General features: G+C 37.4%; 14 protein-coding genes across 14 annotated transcripts; 6 read left to right on the forward strand and 8 right to left on the reverse strand.

Annotated features, from left to right (window-relative positions):
• Positions 1-507: 507 nt before the first annotated feature.
• NESG_02105 (uncharacterized protein) lies at positions 508-1,314 on the forward strand (the record flags this gene model as incomplete). Its single annotated transcript, XM_053049717.1, has 1 exon — positions 508-1,314. One exon carries the CDS (start codon positions 508-510, stop codon positions 1,312-1,314), a length of 807 nt encoding a protein of 268 aa, XP_052903888.1.
• Positions 1,232-2,176, reverse strand: NESG_02106 (uncharacterized protein; the record flags this gene model as incomplete). The annotated part of the gene is made up of 1 exon (XM_053049718.1): positions 1,232-2,176. One exon carries the CDS (start codon positions 2,174-2,176, stop codon positions 1,232-1,234), a length of 945 nt encoding a protein of 314 aa, XP_052903889.1.
• A 4-nt stretch (positions 2,177-2,180) lies between these two features.
• NESG_02107 (uncharacterized protein) lies at positions 2,181-2,630 on the reverse strand (the record flags this gene model as incomplete). Its single annotated transcript, XM_053049719.1, has 1 exon — positions 2,181-2,630. The coding sequence occupies one exon, from the start codon at positions 2,628-2,630 to the stop codon at positions 2,181-2,183; it is 450 nt and encodes a 149-aa protein (XP_052903890.1).
• Positions 2,631-2,992: 362 nt separating this feature from the next.
• NESG_02108 (uncharacterized protein) lies at positions 2,993-3,430 on the reverse strand (the record flags this gene model as incomplete). Its single annotated transcript, XM_053049720.1, has 1 exon — positions 2,993-3,430. One exon carries the CDS (start codon positions 3,428-3,430, stop codon positions 2,993-2,995), a length of 438 nt encoding a protein of 145 aa, XP_052903891.1.
• A 536-nt stretch (positions 3,431-3,966) lies between these two features.
• On the reverse strand, positions 3,967-6,036 carry NESG_02109 (translation initiation factor aIF-2; the record flags this gene model as incomplete). The annotated part of the gene is made up of 1 exon (XM_053049721.1): positions 3,967-6,036. One exon carries the CDS (start codon positions 6,034-6,036, stop codon positions 3,967-3,969), a length of 2,070 nt encoding a protein of 689 aa, XP_052903892.1.
• Positions 6,037-6,905: 869 nt separating this feature from the next.
• On the reverse strand, positions 6,906-7,571 carry NESG_02110 (uncharacterized protein; the record flags this gene model as incomplete). Its single annotated transcript, XM_053049722.1, has 1 exon — positions 6,906-7,571. The coding sequence occupies one exon, from the start codon at positions 7,569-7,571 to the stop codon at positions 6,906-6,908; it is 666 nt and encodes a 221-aa protein (XP_052903893.1).
• Positions 7,572-7,872: 301 nt separating this feature from the next.
• NESG_02111 (uncharacterized protein) lies at positions 7,873-8,817 on the forward strand (the record flags this gene model as incomplete). Its single annotated transcript, XM_053049723.1, has 1 exon — positions 7,873-8,817. The coding sequence occupies one exon, from the start codon at positions 7,873-7,875 to the stop codon at positions 8,815-8,817; it is 945 nt and encodes a 314-aa protein (XP_052903894.1).
• A 192-nt stretch (positions 8,818-9,009) lies between these two features.
• Positions 9,010-9,906, forward strand: NESG_02112 (uncharacterized protein; the record flags this gene model as incomplete). The annotated part of the gene is made up of 1 exon (XM_053049724.1): positions 9,010-9,906. The coding sequence occupies one exon, from the start codon at positions 9,010-9,012 to the stop codon at positions 9,904-9,906; it is 897 nt and encodes a 298-aa protein (XP_052903895.1).
• Positions 9,907-10,415: 509 nt separating this feature from the next.
• NESG_02113 (uncharacterized protein) lies at positions 10,416-11,285 on the forward strand (the record flags this gene model as incomplete). The annotated part of the gene is made up of 1 exon (XM_053049725.1): positions 10,416-11,285. One exon carries the CDS (start codon positions 10,416-10,418, stop codon positions 11,283-11,285), a length of 870 nt encoding a protein of 289 aa, XP_052903896.1.
• Positions 11,286-11,427: 142 nt separating this feature from the next.
• On the reverse strand, positions 11,428-13,032 carry NESG_02114 (uncharacterized protein; the record flags this gene model as incomplete). The annotated part of the gene is made up of 1 exon (XM_053049726.1): positions 11,428-13,032. One exon carries the CDS (start codon positions 13,030-13,032, stop codon positions 11,428-11,430), a length of 1,605 nt encoding a protein of 534 aa, XP_052903897.1.
• An 807-nt stretch (positions 13,033-13,839) lies between these two features.
• Positions 13,840-14,145, forward strand: NESG_02115 (uncharacterized protein; the record flags this gene model as incomplete). The annotated part of the gene is made up of 1 exon (XM_053049727.1): positions 13,840-14,145. One exon carries the CDS (start codon positions 13,840-13,842, stop codon positions 14,143-14,145), a length of 306 nt encoding a protein of 101 aa, XP_052903898.1.
• A 208-nt stretch (positions 14,146-14,353) lies between these two features.
• NESG_02116 (uncharacterized protein) lies at positions 14,354-14,869 on the forward strand (the record flags this gene model as incomplete). The annotated part of the gene is made up of 1 exon (XM_053049728.1): positions 14,354-14,869. The coding sequence occupies one exon, from the start codon at positions 14,354-14,356 to the stop codon at positions 14,867-14,869; it is 516 nt and encodes a 171-aa protein (XP_052903899.1).
• A 713-nt stretch (positions 14,870-15,582) lies between these two features.
• On the reverse strand, positions 15,583-17,301 carry NESG_02117 (uncharacterized protein; the record flags this gene model as incomplete). The annotated part of the gene is made up of 1 exon (XM_053049729.1): positions 15,583-17,301. One exon carries the CDS (start codon positions 17,299-17,301, stop codon positions 15,583-15,585), a length of 1,719 nt encoding a protein of 572 aa, XP_052903900.1.
• A 399-nt stretch (positions 17,302-17,700) lies between these two features.
• On the reverse strand, positions 17,701-18,405 carry NESG_02118 (uncharacterized protein; the record flags this gene model as incomplete). Its single annotated transcript, XM_053049730.1, has 1 exon — positions 17,701-18,405. One exon carries the CDS (start codon positions 18,403-18,405, stop codon positions 17,701-17,703), a length of 705 nt encoding a protein of 234 aa, XP_052903901.1.
• Between the last annotated feature and the right edge of the window lie 72 nt (positions 18,406-18,477).

Genomic DNA, 18,477 nt, shown 5'->3' on the forward strand with positions numbered 1-18,477 from the left:
CAGCTGATTGGTTAGTGAATTCGGGTTATCCGGGTGCATGCAGTTTGGTCTCCAGTGAGAACTAAATAAGACAGGACCCAGGTATAACAGAATACAGATTTATCTGGGATTATCTACCAGATATAAAGTACCCTTCTACTAACATAAAATATAGCTTGTCCCTTGTGCACTGTTATTCATATACATGTATAAAATGCAGTTCAATAAAGATAGTAGCTACTTATATTTCTGTCTTAAATTCACTAAATAGCTTATTGTACCGTACGTACTCGTTGAATTATGACTCAAATTATTTTAATTAACAAAGTACCCGAACCCGGGGATATTCATATTCTCCTAGTAATCTTGGAATATTCTTTCTCTTTGTATTTACATTGGGATTTATCTGTGTATTGGAATGTGCTGAGAATGTGGCAGTCTTGGAGTGGACTGGATTGGAGACCATTTGACTGAGTGGACTGTAAATTCATAATTAATGGATATAAAGATAGTGCTGGATTTATTTTTATGTATATCCGGAAGGAGTTGTTAAATATACGGAAAAGTAAAGATATTAGGCTTGCCGTGGTAGAACTCCAGAAAAAAGGAGAACTCTGTGGGTACCACCAAGGAATGATCTCTGCTGCCATAGGGATATTCTACAGGATAGCATGCTCTTTGTTCAAGCAAGGGAAAGTTCAGAAATTTGACAGTCTAGGGGCCCTTCTAATAGGTCTCTTAAACATATCAGAGAAACTCTCTGGTAGTCCCAGAAGGATCTCTAAGATAATTGCAGATATGCATATAATAGCAGGGTACCAGTTTGATAATGAAGCTGTCACTAAAATATCTGTTGGGAATACGAGAATTATTTATTTTCAGCATGCTCAGAAGAACTTGTATAAAGAAGCATGTGCCCAGGCCTTGCTTCAGACAGAAGTGGTTATTTGCTCTCTTCTGCAATTTGACTTTTTGTTCATGGATATGCATGAGATCCTTTGGACAACTTTGAAGAAAAAGGGATATCTTCAAGAACAGATTAACTTAGCCTGGATTATACTCACAGATACACTGGCCCATCCCTTCTTGGAGTACTTCTCACCAGAGATAATTTTAAAAACAGTTGAAAGAATTGCAATAAAACTCACAGGAGGGCAACCGCTGAAAGAAAAAGGTGAACCCCTAGAAGTGAATATTTTGGAGGAAGAGATATTGTACATATACACAAGTAATTGCAGGAAATATGAAAGAATTAAAAGCACAGAAAACACTCCGGATCTGGAGAAAGTTGATGCAAATGAAGCACGGGTGTGCAATCGCCTGAGTACAGTATGAAATTACCCTGAGGCATCTTATAGATAATTTGGCAGACAATATTCGCCAGAATGAACGAGGTAATTGGTGTATTTGGTTCTATCCCCAGGTCACCCTCTATTTTTCTGACATATTCTGGGCTTATTTCTTCTTCTTTTGAAGCAGCATATGCCTTGTTGTATATCCGTGCAGTACTCGCATACTTGCACTCACTAGAATTAAGAATAGAAGGAATTTCATGCAGATCTGTGGTTACTTTGTGGTTTTTCATGGTTAAATCATCCTGCTGTGATATTCTGCTGTCACTTACCCTAGAGAGGATACTCAGCAGGATACTTGTCTTTGACTCAGGCGTACTTTTCTCAGGAAGAGAACTTCTCACAGTGCACACAGGAAGTATCTTTTTTGGGCTAGGAAATAGCCATTTAATGCAGTATATGCATGGGTTTAAGAGGTTCCCTTTAGTAAAGAAGCAGTGACCCTTAAATCTTTCTGTTCCTGTGTCAATGTATAACCTATCTGATACCTTTGCCTCCTGGACTATATGATAATAAAAGTTAACTCTACTCTCATACGTATCAAGTGCTGCTATGTATATATTACACTCTAGTATATCTTCTGGTATATTTTGTGGTATATTTATGTCAATTACAACGGGAAATATATCTCCATTAAATCCTTCCCTTTCTATTCTATTTCTTGTTGCTGTTACTTTGTACTCTCCAATGTCCTTTTCTTCGTATATTTGGTTTCCTGTGTTGCACCTTTCTACTCTATCCATGTCTAGTAAATATATTGTATTAATGAATATTTCCTTGTTCTCAATTAAGCTGGTTATAATTGCAGAGCCAAGTCCACCTAATCCTGCAACGCATAACTTCATTTCTTTATTTTACTTTACAAGGAAACTCTGCAAATGTTTTACTTTTAATAACTCCAATATACGGGAAGTAAGATCCCTTCAGAATGAATTTACCCTTAGTAAGTGGCTTATTTGCATCATTTGACTTAGCCTTGCACTCTTTAATTAGAACATAGTTCTTTTCTTTTTTTGCAAGAGTACTCCATACGACTTGCTCTAACTCAACGCCCTTTATTTCTATCTGGTGCACCAGATATATAAATGCCTCTTTTACATTATAGTTCATTGTGCTTGTTATGTCTATGTTTGGTGTAAATATGGCATAAGATGGTTCTGCAATGTGCACCACTGGGATGCACTTTGGTGTGTTCCTGTTCATTACGAAGGTGCTTAGGAATATTGCCACAAGAAGGACTGCAAGGTAAGATGCACTAAGGGAAACAGTTGCACTAAGTCTTTTACTGGTTGTATTCATCTGTCTTTTACTAAAATATTCAAAATTAACTTTCATTAAAATACTTGAAAATTAGGGATAATATCCGGGTTAGACTATTTCCCATTGAAAATGCACATAAATTACCACTTTATATGAGATATATGAATGTGTCATATTAATGGAGTATGAGTATGCCTTGTATAGTGCATGACTAAAAGGCACTTTTCGGAATAATTCATTCTTGTCAAGAATTTCTTGTGAAGAATTTCCTGTGGAAGTGACTCTTTAGTGAGCTTCTGTCTGTGCATGGGGAGTTAAAATAGAAGGTTGGCTTTGTCTGGAAAGAAGAATAAAAAGTGCAGAATAGATCTATTTTAATTATGCTCATGGATGACATATAGTTAAACTCCTGTTGATCCGAATCCACCGACTGATCTATTTGTAGCACTTACTTCCATTACTAGAATAGGTGCCTCTGTATATATCTTTATAATCACCATTTGTGCGATTCTATCGCCCTTTGAGTAGTGAAAGTCTGTCTCACTGCAGTTAAATAATAGAACAGACAGTTCCCCTCTGTAGTCTGCATCAATTACGCCTCCCATTGTCATAATTCCATTTTTTAGGGAAAGACTTGATCTGGAGCATATTTGCCCGTAGTATCCAGTTGGAATTTCCACTGTACAGCCTAAATCTATTTTCTTCCGTTTACCTGCCAAAATCACCCCATCACTCTGTGCGTATAAATCATATCCAGCACTTAATTTTGTGGCAATTTTAGGACAAGTTGCATGCTCTGTCAGCAGCTGCACTTTGAAGACGTCTTCTTCCCTTGACATTTCTAAGAATAAAAAACAGAATAGACCATTTATTTTCTTGAGTGCAAGGTTATACCATGAATAGATGTCTTATTATATGAGATGCATCTATAAGCAAGTATACGTCATTATATAGTTATAGATTTATTCGTTTTTCTTGTAGACCAAATCGTATGATATAATTATCTTGCAGTAATAACTGTCTATAGCCAGAATTACAATACAGAAATAATTTCCATGTAGAGTGCAGTCTAGTATACTAAATATGCATATATAACCAGTACAATCAAAAGATACAAATAAATTCCATGGAGTTTATTGTTAAATGATCACTTTGACAGCACTGCATGTATTACAGTGCATCTTTATTTGGTCAGCAATTAAGACCCTCTAATGCATCTATATAAGCACTCTATAATCTCATATTTATGAATATTCTATCTGGCTATATTCATGGGATATATTCTTGTGCTTAAACTACTCTTTATTGATGGATTATTCATTCTGAATAATCATCTTGTGTCTTACTCTATGACTATCAGTTTATTTCTGTTGTATTAGTGGATTCCCAGGATACTCTTCAGACTTATCACTGTGAGCCAGTCTTCCTTTGTTAAAGCATCTTTAAAACTTTCCTTCAACAAGTCAATTGACTCTCTTGTTAGTCTACTGACAATTTGGTCTGTTTCAAAGAGTTTCCTTCCAACAATAATTTGTGGCTGGTTTCCTGATACTTCTACCTTTATCGATGCCTTTCCACCTGCCTTTATTTTGTCATTTTTCGGGTTTACTTTTGTGTCTTCTAAAATGCTTGTGACTTGCCCAATGCGTGTGATTTCTCCATCTCTGACTACTGCTAAGGGCGTGCCTACTCTAAGTATTCCTTGCTGCACTTTTACTCCCAGCACCAGTGGGGATCTTTTTGTGAATACGCAGCCTGGTACTATTGTTAGTATGCATGGGAAAATGACCTTGTCCTTCAACTGTTCTTCTGCTTGTGCCCATTGCTCTTCCATGTGCTTCTTGTACTTTTCTGTCAGGTGGTAGATTATTTCTGCAGTCAAGAATTTCACTTTCATTTCCTTCCCAATGACCTGCATCTCCTGTGATGGGACCACATCAAAGCAAAGCATAACTGCATATTCTGGGTGTCTTTCAGAGATTGTTGATACCTTAATGATATCTTTCTTTGATATGCTGCCAACTCCAACCGTTCTAATGGGTATATTTGCCTTCTTTAAAATAGAAATAAGTGCCTCCAGTGCTCCTAGTGTGCTTGCCTGTGCGTGTATTCCATCTTCCCCTACTACGTCAAAAATAGTTCCAGATGTGGTCTTTTTGTCGCCTGAAATGAAGTTCTGTATTGTGGCTCTGATCTGTTCATCTGCTTCCTCTATGATTCTTTCAGTTTCTTCTTCGCTCTTTACTACAGTGAGTTTACTTCCTGCTAGGACACCCTCTAGTTTGTGTGCTGCCAGTCGGACACCAATTGCTGCCTTTACACTCTTATTTTCCTTGTACTTTGACTTGACTCTTGTCTCTTTCATGGGGTTTGGTGTCAGAAGGTGCCGAATGACTGTCTCTACGGCTCCATTCTGCGTGCACACAACTATTTTATCACCTACGGATAATATTCCGTTTGATAAAATTACATCAATTGTGGCTGCCTTTCCTTCCTCTGACCTGGATTCAAGCACCATGCACTGCACAGTCTCCTCAAACTTAACTTTCTTCAGGAGATTTGTTTCCACAAGGTCAAGCAGCACTGAGAGCATATCTGAGATGCCTTCTCCTGTAACAGCAGACGTAGGAACAATGTTCACATATGCCTTTGGGTTTGGGTTCTTCATGAATATTGCAGAGTTCAAGCCAATACTTGCTAGGTCCAAAACAATCTTCTCAAACCTATCCTTAAACTCCAGCTTTGCAGCTTTGCTTTGGGACTTCACGGAAAATGGTGTATCCTTTGACTTCCATCCATTAATTCTATCTATCTTGTTCAATGCAATAATGAAAGGCGTCTTTCTGCTCCTTAACAGCTCAATGCTTTCTTTTGTCTGCAGCTCCAACCCGTGCATAATGTCAATCACCAGGACCACAATATTGCACATAGAAGACCCTCTGGACCGTAAATTAGAGAATGCTTCGTGCCCGGGTGTGTCTATCACTAAGATCCCAGGCAACTTGTCAGATACAATTTTGTACTTTTTTGTTAGCTCCTTTATAGGAATGTACGTTGCACCAATTTGCTGAGTAATTCCACCTGCTTCTGCTAGCTGCACATCTGTCTCCCTAATTCTATCAAGGATCTTTGTCTTTCCTGTATCTGCGTGTCCTAGGATGCAGCATATTGGGCTTCTATAATCTGTCTCCATTTCCTTTTCTTGCTCTACTTTTATTTCTGCCTTTGGCTTATGGACTGGTCTTTGCATGGTTAGTCTCTCGAGTTTTTTTGCAATCATTTTCTGTTCGTCTAATTCAGGGATTTCCAGTGTCTGCTGCACCTCTGCTTCTTCTATCTCTTCCTCCACTTCTTCTTCTGCATATTCTGTGTTCATTTCTGTGTACATATCGTACATGTCATCAATTTCCTCAAATCCTTTCTTTCCTCCTTTCTTTTTTGCCATTGTTTAGTTCTTTTTTTAAATTTATTTATACGTAAATATAGTTATATCATAGGCATAAAACTCACAGAGATTTAAGGTTGAGAGATAAATAGTTAAAAGATGCAGGAATATTTAGTGCATGATTATTTCGGGTTATATTGGGTTCTGGTTATGAGTATTTTATGCTTTGGAATATCTGAATATTTTGCTTATTTACTGGCACTTTATGTACTATTATATGGTGATATTTTCATTTGGAAAATAAATTATTAGTGCTTTATGGTGTACAGTGTGAATTGAAATACTGGGTTATTTCTTGGTACTTAAATTCACAGGAAATATCCTATTTAATTCTAATTAATAATGTATTTGGGTGTATTTATATAGAACTATCCTTTGTATGAGATTTATATTTGAGTTAGATGTACTGGGTATCTTGTTGTATGTAATTATATCCAGATAATAGAAATTCATGGGATAATAGAATATATTCTGGTTTAATTTATGGGACAATTCAATGATCCTTAAGGATAGCATATTCTTATCTGTAAATTTGTTTTATTTTTGATTTAAAAGCCTTCAAACCCCATTATCATATCATATTTTAACCTGAAGGGTTTTATTCTTTTTCTAGAACAAGTATGCATCTACTATATTTACATACAGCAGAGTAATGCAGCATGATAAATATACTAACTTGCACGTAGATAATTTATGTTATAAACTGGCTACAGACAGTAAAATAACCAGAAATAGAACAATGCATATACAAAAGTACTCTAATAATACTCATTCTGTTTTATTCTATTTAAACATTGTCCATGCCAGCTTATAACTGCATTAATTTCATTAATTTCATTCTTACACCAAAAAGTACCCAGATATTATGTCTACTCAGAAAGTAAGTCATCCAGAGACAGAAGGCTTTTATTTGCTGCTTTGTCTCCAGTGATCTTCTTTCCCTCAAATTTATTCGATTTGTTCTCTGTGGTCTCCAATTCCTTTATAAAAGACCCTTTTCTTCCCACACTTATTTTTGGATTTATTTCTGGCTTTGTGTATGGCTTAGAGCCTGGCCGAATTAACTCACTTTCCTTGATGGGCGTATCTATCTTTCGTATCTTCCGGATCTGTCTTATGTAATTCTTGTCATTACAGCAGGATCCCATTGCTCTTCCAAATTGTTTTAATGCTCTTTTTATTCCATCTGTCACTGCAGATTTATATGCCTGCTTAATTGCCTTTCCCTTTCCATTCACTCTCTCTGCAACCCCAAAGCCAATGTCTTCCCGGATTATCCCATCCTTTAAGGTTATTCTGATATGTGCTTGAGCTGATATTGTGCTTCTGTTATCTGGAAGATCCTCTGCATCCACTGTCTGCACGGATAGAACCTGTGATGACCACCCGTTGTACCCGAATATTCTATTTGCCATCTGCACGGCAGTCCATCCTTCAATGTACGGCTCTTCCGTGTAGCCACAATTCCTGAAGGAAATATATTCTGGTCCTAGTTGTCTCTCTAGCTCTTGCTTAATATCAATCTTCTTCCCCATTTCTGTCTAAAAATAAATTTACTTTTTACTTCTTCTCTTTCTACCTTTACTTGAAATTAATTTTGGATATTGCACTATGCATAAGGTACAATTAAATAATTCATCTGAGAGCATTTTCAGTTTGAATGGGTCTTTTTGGATGAACTTCTGAAAGTATGGATATTTTAGCAGGAAATGTGTCACTTGTAGTATAGCTTGAATTTGGCCCAAACACAGATATTTAAATAATTCCGTTATAAATATATTTTCTTCTGATATCCGGTATTTTAATATTAAATATGTCTGAAAAGTTTTATTTATGATGAAATCAAGTGCATTAAAAGAACAGAAAAACGAAATAACAGAAACAATTATGGAAAGTGCAATAGGCACACCCCTAACAAATATAAAAGGGTGTCTAGTAAACATATACAGAGAAATTACCAAGAAAGAACAGAAGAAAAGCACAGAACAGAAACCAGAAGAAACCGACTCAGCAAAAGAGACAAAAAAAGAAACAATACTTTCATCCAGAAAGACAAGAGTCATTGTCTCAAATGGACTTCTTCTGCTTAAGTACATGTGTACATTGGTTCTCATCAGAATATTCCTCTTCCAGAATACTGCATTCATTGTTGATATAATCTTCCCTGCAATGACCGCTTTCATGAAGGCCCCATACGGCACATTCTCTGAGGGCGCATGTGCACGCGGTTTAAATATCGCAGTATACGTTGGGTATGTCGTGAAAATGGCACAAACCCTGTTTTTGCACTACAAGGGAATCCAATTTGCAACAAGCTACAACTCAATGGTTGATTCTGAGCACACAATATTCACTGCTTTAACAGTCTTCTCAATGATGTTTATACTAGGCCTTAGTAGTGCGTATGGATCAAACAAGTACAACAGTCTTTTCATGAATCTTGACATGTCCGTGTTCTCAATCCGTGCATTTTTAGTTATTTATCTCCTTGCTTCTACTGTAGTAGCACTTGGGTCCTGCATACTTGAACTATGCAATATATGGAGATTACGCAGAAGTGCAGCAGGCAGTAAGATGGCTACTATATTTAGACCAATTTACGGATTATGCCTTTTAATGATTCTGATTTACTCCTTTATTACAATTGGTTTAATTGCTAAGTTTAGCATTGCACATGGAGCATACACTGTTGTAAAAGCCATACAGTCTGCTGTGACAGAAAGTCTTAAGATCCGGGCTAATACAATTCTTAATGCAAACATTGCATTATTAGCAGTATAAGTTAACTGGACATGCAGAGATTTCTTATCCAGAAGCAATTTAACGGTCAAATTGAATAAATTGATTTTGGTTAAAACCAGTTACAGAAATATAAAATAAACCAATTATTTACTAGTTACAACAGGAGAGCCGCCTTTTATTGGCTAACTTTAAGGGGATCATGGATTTAAACTAGTTTATAAAATAATCTGCATGAAACCCCGCAGTCCCTCCATATTAAAACAATTTATTATACTCACCGGATTATTGTCAGTTTTTCTACTAGCAGAAGTATCTGGCTCACAGCAGATCACATCCGAAAGAAATTCAGCAAGAAATAGATCCAGTCAGAAATCGGGTAAAAAAGAAGAAGGGTCTATTACACTCTCTTCTATCCTGTACAATGGTGGATTTATTGCGTACAGGGCAATATATAGTGTGTTTACAATCGATGGAATAATTCTATTTATACTTCCATACGCCATTTCTACTTTTGGTGGTATGCGGAATGGAGTGCTTAATACAGGAAGAGAGTCAAAAAAAACTGAAAAGATATTTGACTTTGTAACTTCCTTTCTGATCTGCACAATATTTACATTATTCGGTGGACTGTGCATTCTGCCCTCTAAAATACCTTACTACGGTGTTGTTCTTAGTATATACAGTGCGCTAGGCCTAGCATCAGTTTTTTGTCTACTGCTTACATACTCTAAGAATTACAAATATGCAAGTACAGAAGCAAGTGCAGATGTTGCAAATCGTGTGAAAACTGCAAGTTACATTACAAGTATTGCTTTAATTGGAATTTCATACGGTGCTATTGCATTTGGGGGTCCAATTGCCCGGGATATGATTGTTGCTAGCAATGCAATTATGTTTTCCAGTATTTTTTATTACATTGGGTGCTGCTTCAGTGATAAACCTAGCACAAAGTCCTCAAAGAAAGCCGCAATATTGAATTTCTCTGGATCAAGCATATGCAGTATAGTTATTTATTGGTGCTTGCACTATTTATGCGAGCATGTCAACCAGCAAACAGGAATTTTATGCAATTTATTCAATATAAGCCCAGGTCAGAGCATACTTTCCTATTTAAACCCATTTAGATAACTAATTGTGGTAGACTTATTTCAGGCATAAAGGGATTTTCTTCCCCTGAAATATTAGACTGGCTTATACCAATGAATAAAATTTATTTCTCATAGTCTATTCATAGTCTTCTAGTTTAATGTAAATTCATATATATACAAGCATACTGTGGTAACAGATGAGAGTATGGCACATAGTATAAATAAGCCAAAGTCACTGATTATAGACATATATGGAAACATACCCCCTTGTGGTGTCTTAGCATATAGTCAAACTGCAAGGAAATCACCAAAACTATTCTTACTATTAACCCAGGAAGAGAGTTTCGTGGCCTCAAAGGCAAAGAAAACCAACACATTCGGGTTATATAGGGTTATATAGAAGATACTTGATACTTTCGGTTTGAAAATATTAGCATAGAATAAAGTGTATTCTTCCATATGCAGGTTCTTTTTGCACTCCTTTAGGTTTATTTTTTAATGAATTCCAGACAAACTCTTCTATCTATTTATTATATTTTTTGATTCATAATGGCTAAGATTAGAATGCAGGCTTCACCTAAGTACACAACAGACTACTCATATACAATATACATAGTACTGCGGCATATTCTTTTGTTCTTCATTGACAAAGGAATAATTTCCATTAAACTGACTAATCTAAGGATTAAGTGGCACTTAATTGGGGTAAATTGCATCCAGTCATTCTACGAGCCTGAGGTAACTGCAACTTACCACTGCAGAGCCACCTGCCCATTGCACTTTTTCTTTTCAGAGAATGAAAGAGTTTTGTCTTTCTCCATAGTGGTACTATGCCACTGCATGGCTCCTTTAATGTGCATACTTTTTTCTTTCTCTTTTATTTCAACCTTTTTTCCTTTATACATTAACACTCTTTATTTAGGGGCTCTCCCGTCGTATGGAAGCTACATAGGACAGAATTTATACATTGTGCTTCTGCTTGGTGGTATGTATGTTGGGTGTGACAGCATTCTGAAGTCACTGAACATAACAGGACGCGAAAATGCATCTGTTCCGATTGTAAACAACAGAGTGCAATTTTACATGATATTTATTGAGGCCCTGCTAATTATCAGTAGTATTTCACTCTATGTAAATTTTTATCTTCTTGCACAGACAAACATATACATATATGCACTGTTTTTTGTGTCCAAAGTGATTCTCTTTGGGGTAATGTTTATTCTAACTGGAGTCACCATATCCGACAACTTAGCGGGCTTAGTTATGGTGGAAGGAAGCAGAAAGCTTGTTGTTATGGTGATTTTGTGGTTCATAATTGTAAATGGAATATTTTTGGTTAGCAAGGCGTACATAGCCCCATCTTCTACAGCAGATATAGTATACAACACTTTAAACCATAATCTGGTAAGAAATTACTAGTGTACCATATTGTGCATCTGTAAAATATCCACATTCAGGCTACATACGTGTCTATAGTGTTTTCGTTATAATTAAAAATAAAAGAAGAATATAGATAAAATACGTTGTAAATCAGCTTAACATTTATTTCATGCATTCCTCTTTAAATCCAGTGCTGTCCTGTTATTTTGTAGAGAACCCTCTTGTATGCTATCAGCTCAAGAAGATGCTTCCTGTCTGGAAGGTCAATTAGATGCATAAACTTGTTAAAGAGGAACATCTCCTCAGAAAAGGCTGTCTGTGCCTGCTGTATGCACTCCTCCTTGGACAGGATTCCCCGCGTGTGCATGTTCAGCAGGAAGTACATATACTCCTCCAGGTGCTCTTCTGGCTTTTCTCGCTCCTCCTGCTTTCCGTAAAGCACGCCGCTTGAGGAGCTTCGGATTCTTCGGATGCGGTTTACCTCGTCTGGAATACTGCTCAGGTAGTACCCTGCTAAAAAGAGATACACCTCCTTCTCCAGCACGTTCTCCATGCGGCCCAGAATGCCTTTGATTGCTTCAGTGTACTTCTCTGGGAGCGGGTGCTTGCTGTAGATGGCCCTCAGGGTGGAGGACTGGCTGTACTGGAACCCAAGCTTTATGTGGTTAGGCGTCAGAATGTCCAGATCAAGAAGCAGCGTGATTGCGTGGTGCACGCACTCTCTGTCCCGAATGCACGCGGAGATCTCTTCGCATCCTTCTGGGCTGCCGATCAGGGAGAGAATGTACAGCTTTTGTATCTTCTCTCTCTGCGTGTCCTCGTGCGTGATTATGAACGGGTCTGTCTCCAGCTTAATTGTGTGCTTCTGCAGAAGGAGAAGAATTGACTCAAGTGCGTCTGTCTTGTGCCGGGTTCCTATGTAGCTTATGAGGCTATTTGCAATCTTCTCCACCATTGCAAGAGAGAGCGCGCCTTTGTTTATGATTGCAAGCTCTCGGAGCGCGCACAGCGGAAGAAACTCCAGCACCTGCGCAGCCACCTCCACTGCATCAGACGACGGGTGGATGCGCAGCAGCCGGCACAGCTGAGAGAAAAGAAGCGCAAAGTTTCCGGCTGCCTCCTCTATGCTCTGTCTGTGCGCGCACAGTGTTCGAAAGCAGGCAGACACGTCCTCGCTGCTAAAGGTGTACGGCTTGGCCTCTTCTATTGCAACAATTGCGGATATGGCAGCGCTCAGAACCACTGGGCTCTTTTCCTGCAGACACTGCTTAATCCGCTCCAGCTTTGTCTCGCCAAACACTCTGACCAGTGTGGGTGCTGCAAGAAGAGCTGACTTTTTGACAATGTCGGACTCTGAGGAGTATCTTTTTTCTATTTCGTGTGTGAAGTGGTTCAGAAACTCTGCGTCTGCTATCTTTGAGATAAAGTCAATTGCCAGCGCAGCGCGCAGTGCCGGAGACGGGCCGGTGCCCTCGTGCCCCGAGTTCATCTCCTGCATAAGCGAGTTTACTGCAAGGATCAGAAGAGAAGAGTCACTTCGCACAGAGCGCAGGATGAAGGAGTATGCGAGACACTTTATTTCTATTGCAGAGTGCCCTATCATGCTCAGAATCTGCGGGAACACGTGCGCCTTTTCCTTGTGTGAGAGCCCCTTCATGGATATCAGGTGGAAGGCCTCCTGGAGCTTGCTCTTCTCCTCTGAGGCGAGAAGCTCTTTGACCTGCTCAAACACGCTTTTCAGTCTTGCTGTTGAGTTTGCAACTAGTGCGCTTTTCATGGTGTACATGCCTTTGTTTATTTCCCTCCATATGTATGTCTTTCTGTTTGTTTGCTGTTGTCGCAGGGTTCTTTCCTTTCTTCCTGCAATGTGTTGTCTTAAAGCAGGCTGTTTACTGCTGCTCAAACCCTCCCTTTCATAGCCTATTTTTTATGTGCATCTTTTGCATTTTCCTGTTCCTTCGTCTTTTTTTTTATGTTTTTGTACTCTTCAGTATATGTAGACATAAAAATATATTTTATTTCTGCAGAGGTTTAGAAATTTAAAAAAAATAGACATAATAAAAGGCTGTCACAAGCAAATATAATACTACACTAAGCACTCTGAAATAAAGAAAGCATTACACCAACACAAGAAGATATTTTGTTGAACTTAATCTCATCCTATATGTACTATTGTTCTTGCCCTATAGAGATACTTTAGTAAATATTATAGTAGTTTTATGGTTAACCCATTAAATATAACGGTATGTGGCATGCTCTAAAGAAGTTAAGGTTAGAACAAAGGGATAGTAATATGCAACAGATAGAGTTGTTTTCAAAAGAGTTTTATTTATATATTTACTATGCAGATGTCTTTGGAGGCAGTGGCTGTTTGCATTCGTATTGGATCTATTTCTTATTGTTAGCATGCGGTGCATTTCTAAGATTCTCACATGATTATATAGTGTTTGATTGGCTTATATATTTTTCAGAATTTTTTTCTTTTATATTAGTGATCTTGTTGCCTCGGATTTGAGAAGTGAAAATTTTACCACAAGTGATACCCCTGCAAACGGTTTTGTGTATTTATAATTTTATATTTGATAAAATTTTAATGCAAGCGAGTTCAACAAGAAAAGTTCCGAAGGTCCTAAAAGTAATAGCTGTCGTCTTGTTTGTGATAGCCACTTTACTTAAGATCGGTGTTATGATCGACATTTCAATGGAAAAAAGGAAAGCAAGAGCAGGCAGAAAGACTCGAACCCCAAACAAGCCGAACGTTAACCAAAATAATGGTTTAGTCACGGAGGCAGAGAGACCACTTCTTCTAGTAACGCGTTTATCGGATGAAAATTTGAATGATTGCACCAGTGATGCAGAACCGAATCCCAGGAAACATACCCAGGAGACAATAGTTTAGTGACACTTTTATAATTGCACAAACATTTTCTTTGTTTATGCGTCAATTAAACACTGGAGTATACAATAGGAAGATGGATAATAAAGAACACTAAATAAAGTGAACTTTGCAAGAATAAAATTAAATCAACAGAAAATTTTACCATAGCTATGAAAAGTTTTAAAAAGTAATTCGTATTTATTTCTAACTTAATAATTTTTTCTGTAAAATGAGCATGGGATCAACTTCTGATACATTACTACAGTTAGGCTATCTCTCATTAATAATCGGTATTATAGCATTCTTTGTTCCAATTCTAGTAAAACTAACGAAGTGTTCAGGCCAAAATAATGAGCTAAACAACATAAAGTCATCAGATGATGTAAGTGAAGAGAGCGAAGTTAACTTAAGCCCAAACAATGATGGAACAGACAGAGTATATGTGGCATTGCCATCTGATGATTTAAATGAAGCATACGCAAAAGGCCTCACCTCTGTAAGAGAACAAGAGGACACAGAGCCAGAAACACGCTACAACTTCGCAGCAAAAAAGAAAGACCTTCATAGTTCATCTCTTAGTCCCTCAGGATTTAGAATAACCATGCACAAGATTGGTAGGCTATACCCATCAGTTATACAGTACTCGTTGATTGGCTTTTTATTTTTTATTGTTGGTATGGTGCTTATTATTATGGCTATTAACGAAAGAATAGGTAAAGTACCCGAAATTATTTATAACGTCTAAAGTCCTAGAGAAATCAATTTCTAGCATAAATTTAATAGAAATTATGATTAACTCTAGATATTTATGCAAGCCTCTTTGATGTTTCTGGTTTAGAAAAACCTTTCTAAAGAACTGTGTATAGCATCCTCTCAGTGAAGATTTTACTTTCTGTAATACTCCTGTGAGGTAGAAATGCATTTGTGCACTTTGTGCTGACTAAGCACCAACTATGGGTCTAGAAGCAGTTAAAAAGCTTTAAATAAAGAGAAAAAGGCATATAATTAAGTTTAATGCATGCAGAAGGTATAAAAACCAACTCATATTTATTTAGATCTTCTTTTACTCTTCCTGAGTGATTATTTTGGCATGTCCTGAGATACTCAAATCTTCTGCATATTTCAGCATGCGCATTTAAGAGAGCAGAAAGAAGAAGGATTTTTATTCTTGTACAAAGAAAATCCTGTAAGAAGCACTTTATTCGTGCCCCTTTTAATAGTAGAGCCATAGTAGTCTAGAGAATGTTTAATAACAAAAATCAGATTAGATTGGGCTACATTGAAATCTATGTCTTAAGACACTTCAAGGGAGTGCAGTTACTGTAAAGTATAGCCCATAATTAAGCATGCTCTTGTTATATAATACACAGAGGAATGGGATAAGTGTCCTTTTATAATGCTTTGTTTACAGCACTATGATATTTTAGCTTTAAATGTCTTAGTTTGTCTATGGACTAGCTAAGAGGCTGCAGAGTAATTATTCACTGCGATTATGGACACGTGTGGATAGTATTCCTGGACACCGTACACACTTTTATACGTGTAAAGCATTCTGTATATGTCCTTGGCTCCTTCCAAGGAAAGCGTGGCTGCTTTTTCAAAGAGATCAAAGCCAGATAAATCTCCTGCGTTGATTTTGTGCTGTCCCAGCTGGATTAAAAGTGTATTGTTGTATATGTCAAGGTCTATTGCCTCCTGCAGAAGGGTCTCTGCTTTTTCCTTCTGGTTTAACGAGCTATATCCAATGTATCTGAAGAATGCGCCCCTTGGTGAGTTGCCAAACTCTTTCTGCTCCAGCCGCGACAGCACATCAACTAGCATGGTATATGCTTCTGCGCACTTAGGGTGCTGTTTGATGTATGCATCATCTATCTCTTTCTCTGTTTTTTCCTTGGTTATTTCCTGTGAAAGCACTTCAACCCCCGTGCACAGCACATTTATGTCTTCTGGGAAGAGAGAAAGTGCTTTCTTTAAGGTGCTAAGTGCTTCTTTGTGCTCGTACAGTGCATACTGTGACTTAATATTTGATATAAAAGGAAGAGAAATAGATTCTTCTGCCTGGAGCTCAATCAGCTTAGCCATATAGTGGCCCATATTCTCACTTGCCAAGTGCAGCTGCAAAACATACATTCTTACAATTGGATCATTTGAGTTCATGATTTTTATAATCTTGTCTTCTTCTATTTGCACATTTACATTTTCAAGCTTCTTTATGTATATTGATAAAACATCTCCGTATATGGTTCCTGCCGCATCAAACAAAGATATTGCTTCTGTGTTTTGGGCTAGAATATATTTTATGTTGCCTGCAATGAATGCAGCACGCCTGCTGTACTTTTGCATAGGAGTTTTGTTTAAGTAGTCTACTATTAGTGAATATTTTCTACTGTCAATCCACCCAAGCAATTCTTTGTCTTTGCTGCTTTTATTTCCAAATAATGCACCATGCAAAGCTTCCTTAAAAATACTCAGAACTTCCTCAAGTTTTACAAAAGAGACACAATACCCATTCTTGACTGTACTGGCACTCTTGGTTCTTTTCTCTGCAAGTGCTTCTATTTTCTTGCTTAACACTTCATTCCACGTGGACCTCTCTGTTTCGACTTCTTTGCTTTTTATGTCACTGACTGCAATGTCTGTGTGATTCTCTGCCTTCTTTTCTTGGGTCTGCACAGAAGACGCAGCAGTAGATGACTCTTTGCTTCTGTCTTTTTCTGCTTTATCCAAGATCAAATAGGCAGTTATAACGGCAAGCCCTTTAACATCTCCATATCCCTTGTCTAGCTGCTCTAGCTTAGCCAGTCTTTTAAAGCTATTGTAGTGTGTAGGATGCCCACTTATTGTATACTCTATGTACTTCTTTGCATTCTCATAGTCCTTCATCATAAAGTATGTCTGTGATATGTTGTTCAGTATTTTAATCCGTTCTTCACTGTTTTTATTTCTCTTTCCTTCGCTCTCCAGTCTGTCAATGAGCTCAAGTGCGCCCATATACTTCTCCATCGCACTTGCATAATCCTTCAATAAAAAGGCTGCAGTGCCTTCTTCCTTCATACTTTCTGGGGTTGATTTATCCTTTATAGCATAGCGATATACACCATACAAAATAGCAGAAATTGTGGCTCCACATGCCACCCATTGCATAATATCACTGCGGGGTTTTCCTTCTAAGCTCATAAAAATAAAAGAAAATCACTACAAATTCTTATAGTGCAGGCTTCTTGCAGGCTGCATATAATATAGCCTAAATTAACTCATCTTTAATCTATGGGTTTATGCAATATTTATTCTTTTTTATTATGCCTCTTTAAATATGCAGCAAAGCCATTCCCTTTAACTCTTCTTATTGGAAAAGATTCCAGAAGAAAGCAATTTTAATTTAGCAGCAGAAACAAGTGAACTCGCATCTGTAAAGAACACAAAATATCAGGATATATTAGTGTATATACTTAATAATTCTAATAGACAAAGATACTTCTACTACACTGCCTCTTTTTAAGCCAAAAAATAACTTTATTTCTTCTAACTTTATTCTTTGCAGACAGTGTATGTAGTAAACCGGGCTTTCTATTAAGCTTATGCTATAGCTCCTTTGTAGGAGTCTGCAATTTCCTTTGCTGCCACAGGATCATTTCCATATAGAATATTGTATCTTCTAATGGTCTCTTCGTGGGCTTTACTTTCATTAATGATGCTTTTATCAATTTGTATCTTCTCTGGTGTATAGTTAAACAAGGTGTTATATATCATGCTAATCCATGCATATAAGACTATTCCGTTAGCAATTAATAATATCACTGCTATGACAATATACCTTTTTCTATTGGGAGTCACAGGAGACTTGATTCCTTTTTTGAGCTGCTCTGCTGCTTTGTTCATGTTAAGTTTCACTGAATGCGCTGAAATCTCTTTAAATTTGGCTTTTCCGTCTACATGAGTAGGTATATTTTGGTCTAGTTCATCAGTGTGTGCTTCATCAGAACGACTGTCTCTATTATCTGGATTCCCTTTAATTTGAGCAGCTTGCTCTATAATGATGCTAAGATTCTTCATGTCCTGTGTATACACAGAAGCATCTGAACAGCAGAAAACATACTTGAGCATGTGCCATAGTGTTAAGAAAAAGTCTTTAATGGCAACAAATAGTCTGGTTATATATTTACCATGCTCATTGGTTTTTGGGCTTATGCCATCCCTTCCTTCTTCCACCATTTCTCTAATCTTTCTAGACAGCTGCATCTTTAAATCATTCACTTCTCGTTGTATGAACGGGTTTGCCATCACTTAACTTATTTTAAGATAAATAGCAAAATATTAATACAAAAATTTCCAGACAGTACGTTTAACCAAACG

The sequence above is a fragment of the Nematocida ausubeli genome (assembly GCF_000738915.1).
Source record: "Nematocida ausubeli strain ERTm6 chromosome Unknown supercont2.5, whole genome shotgun sequence".
Taxonomy (NCBI): Eukaryota; Fungi; Microsporidia; genus Nematocida; species Nematocida ausubeli.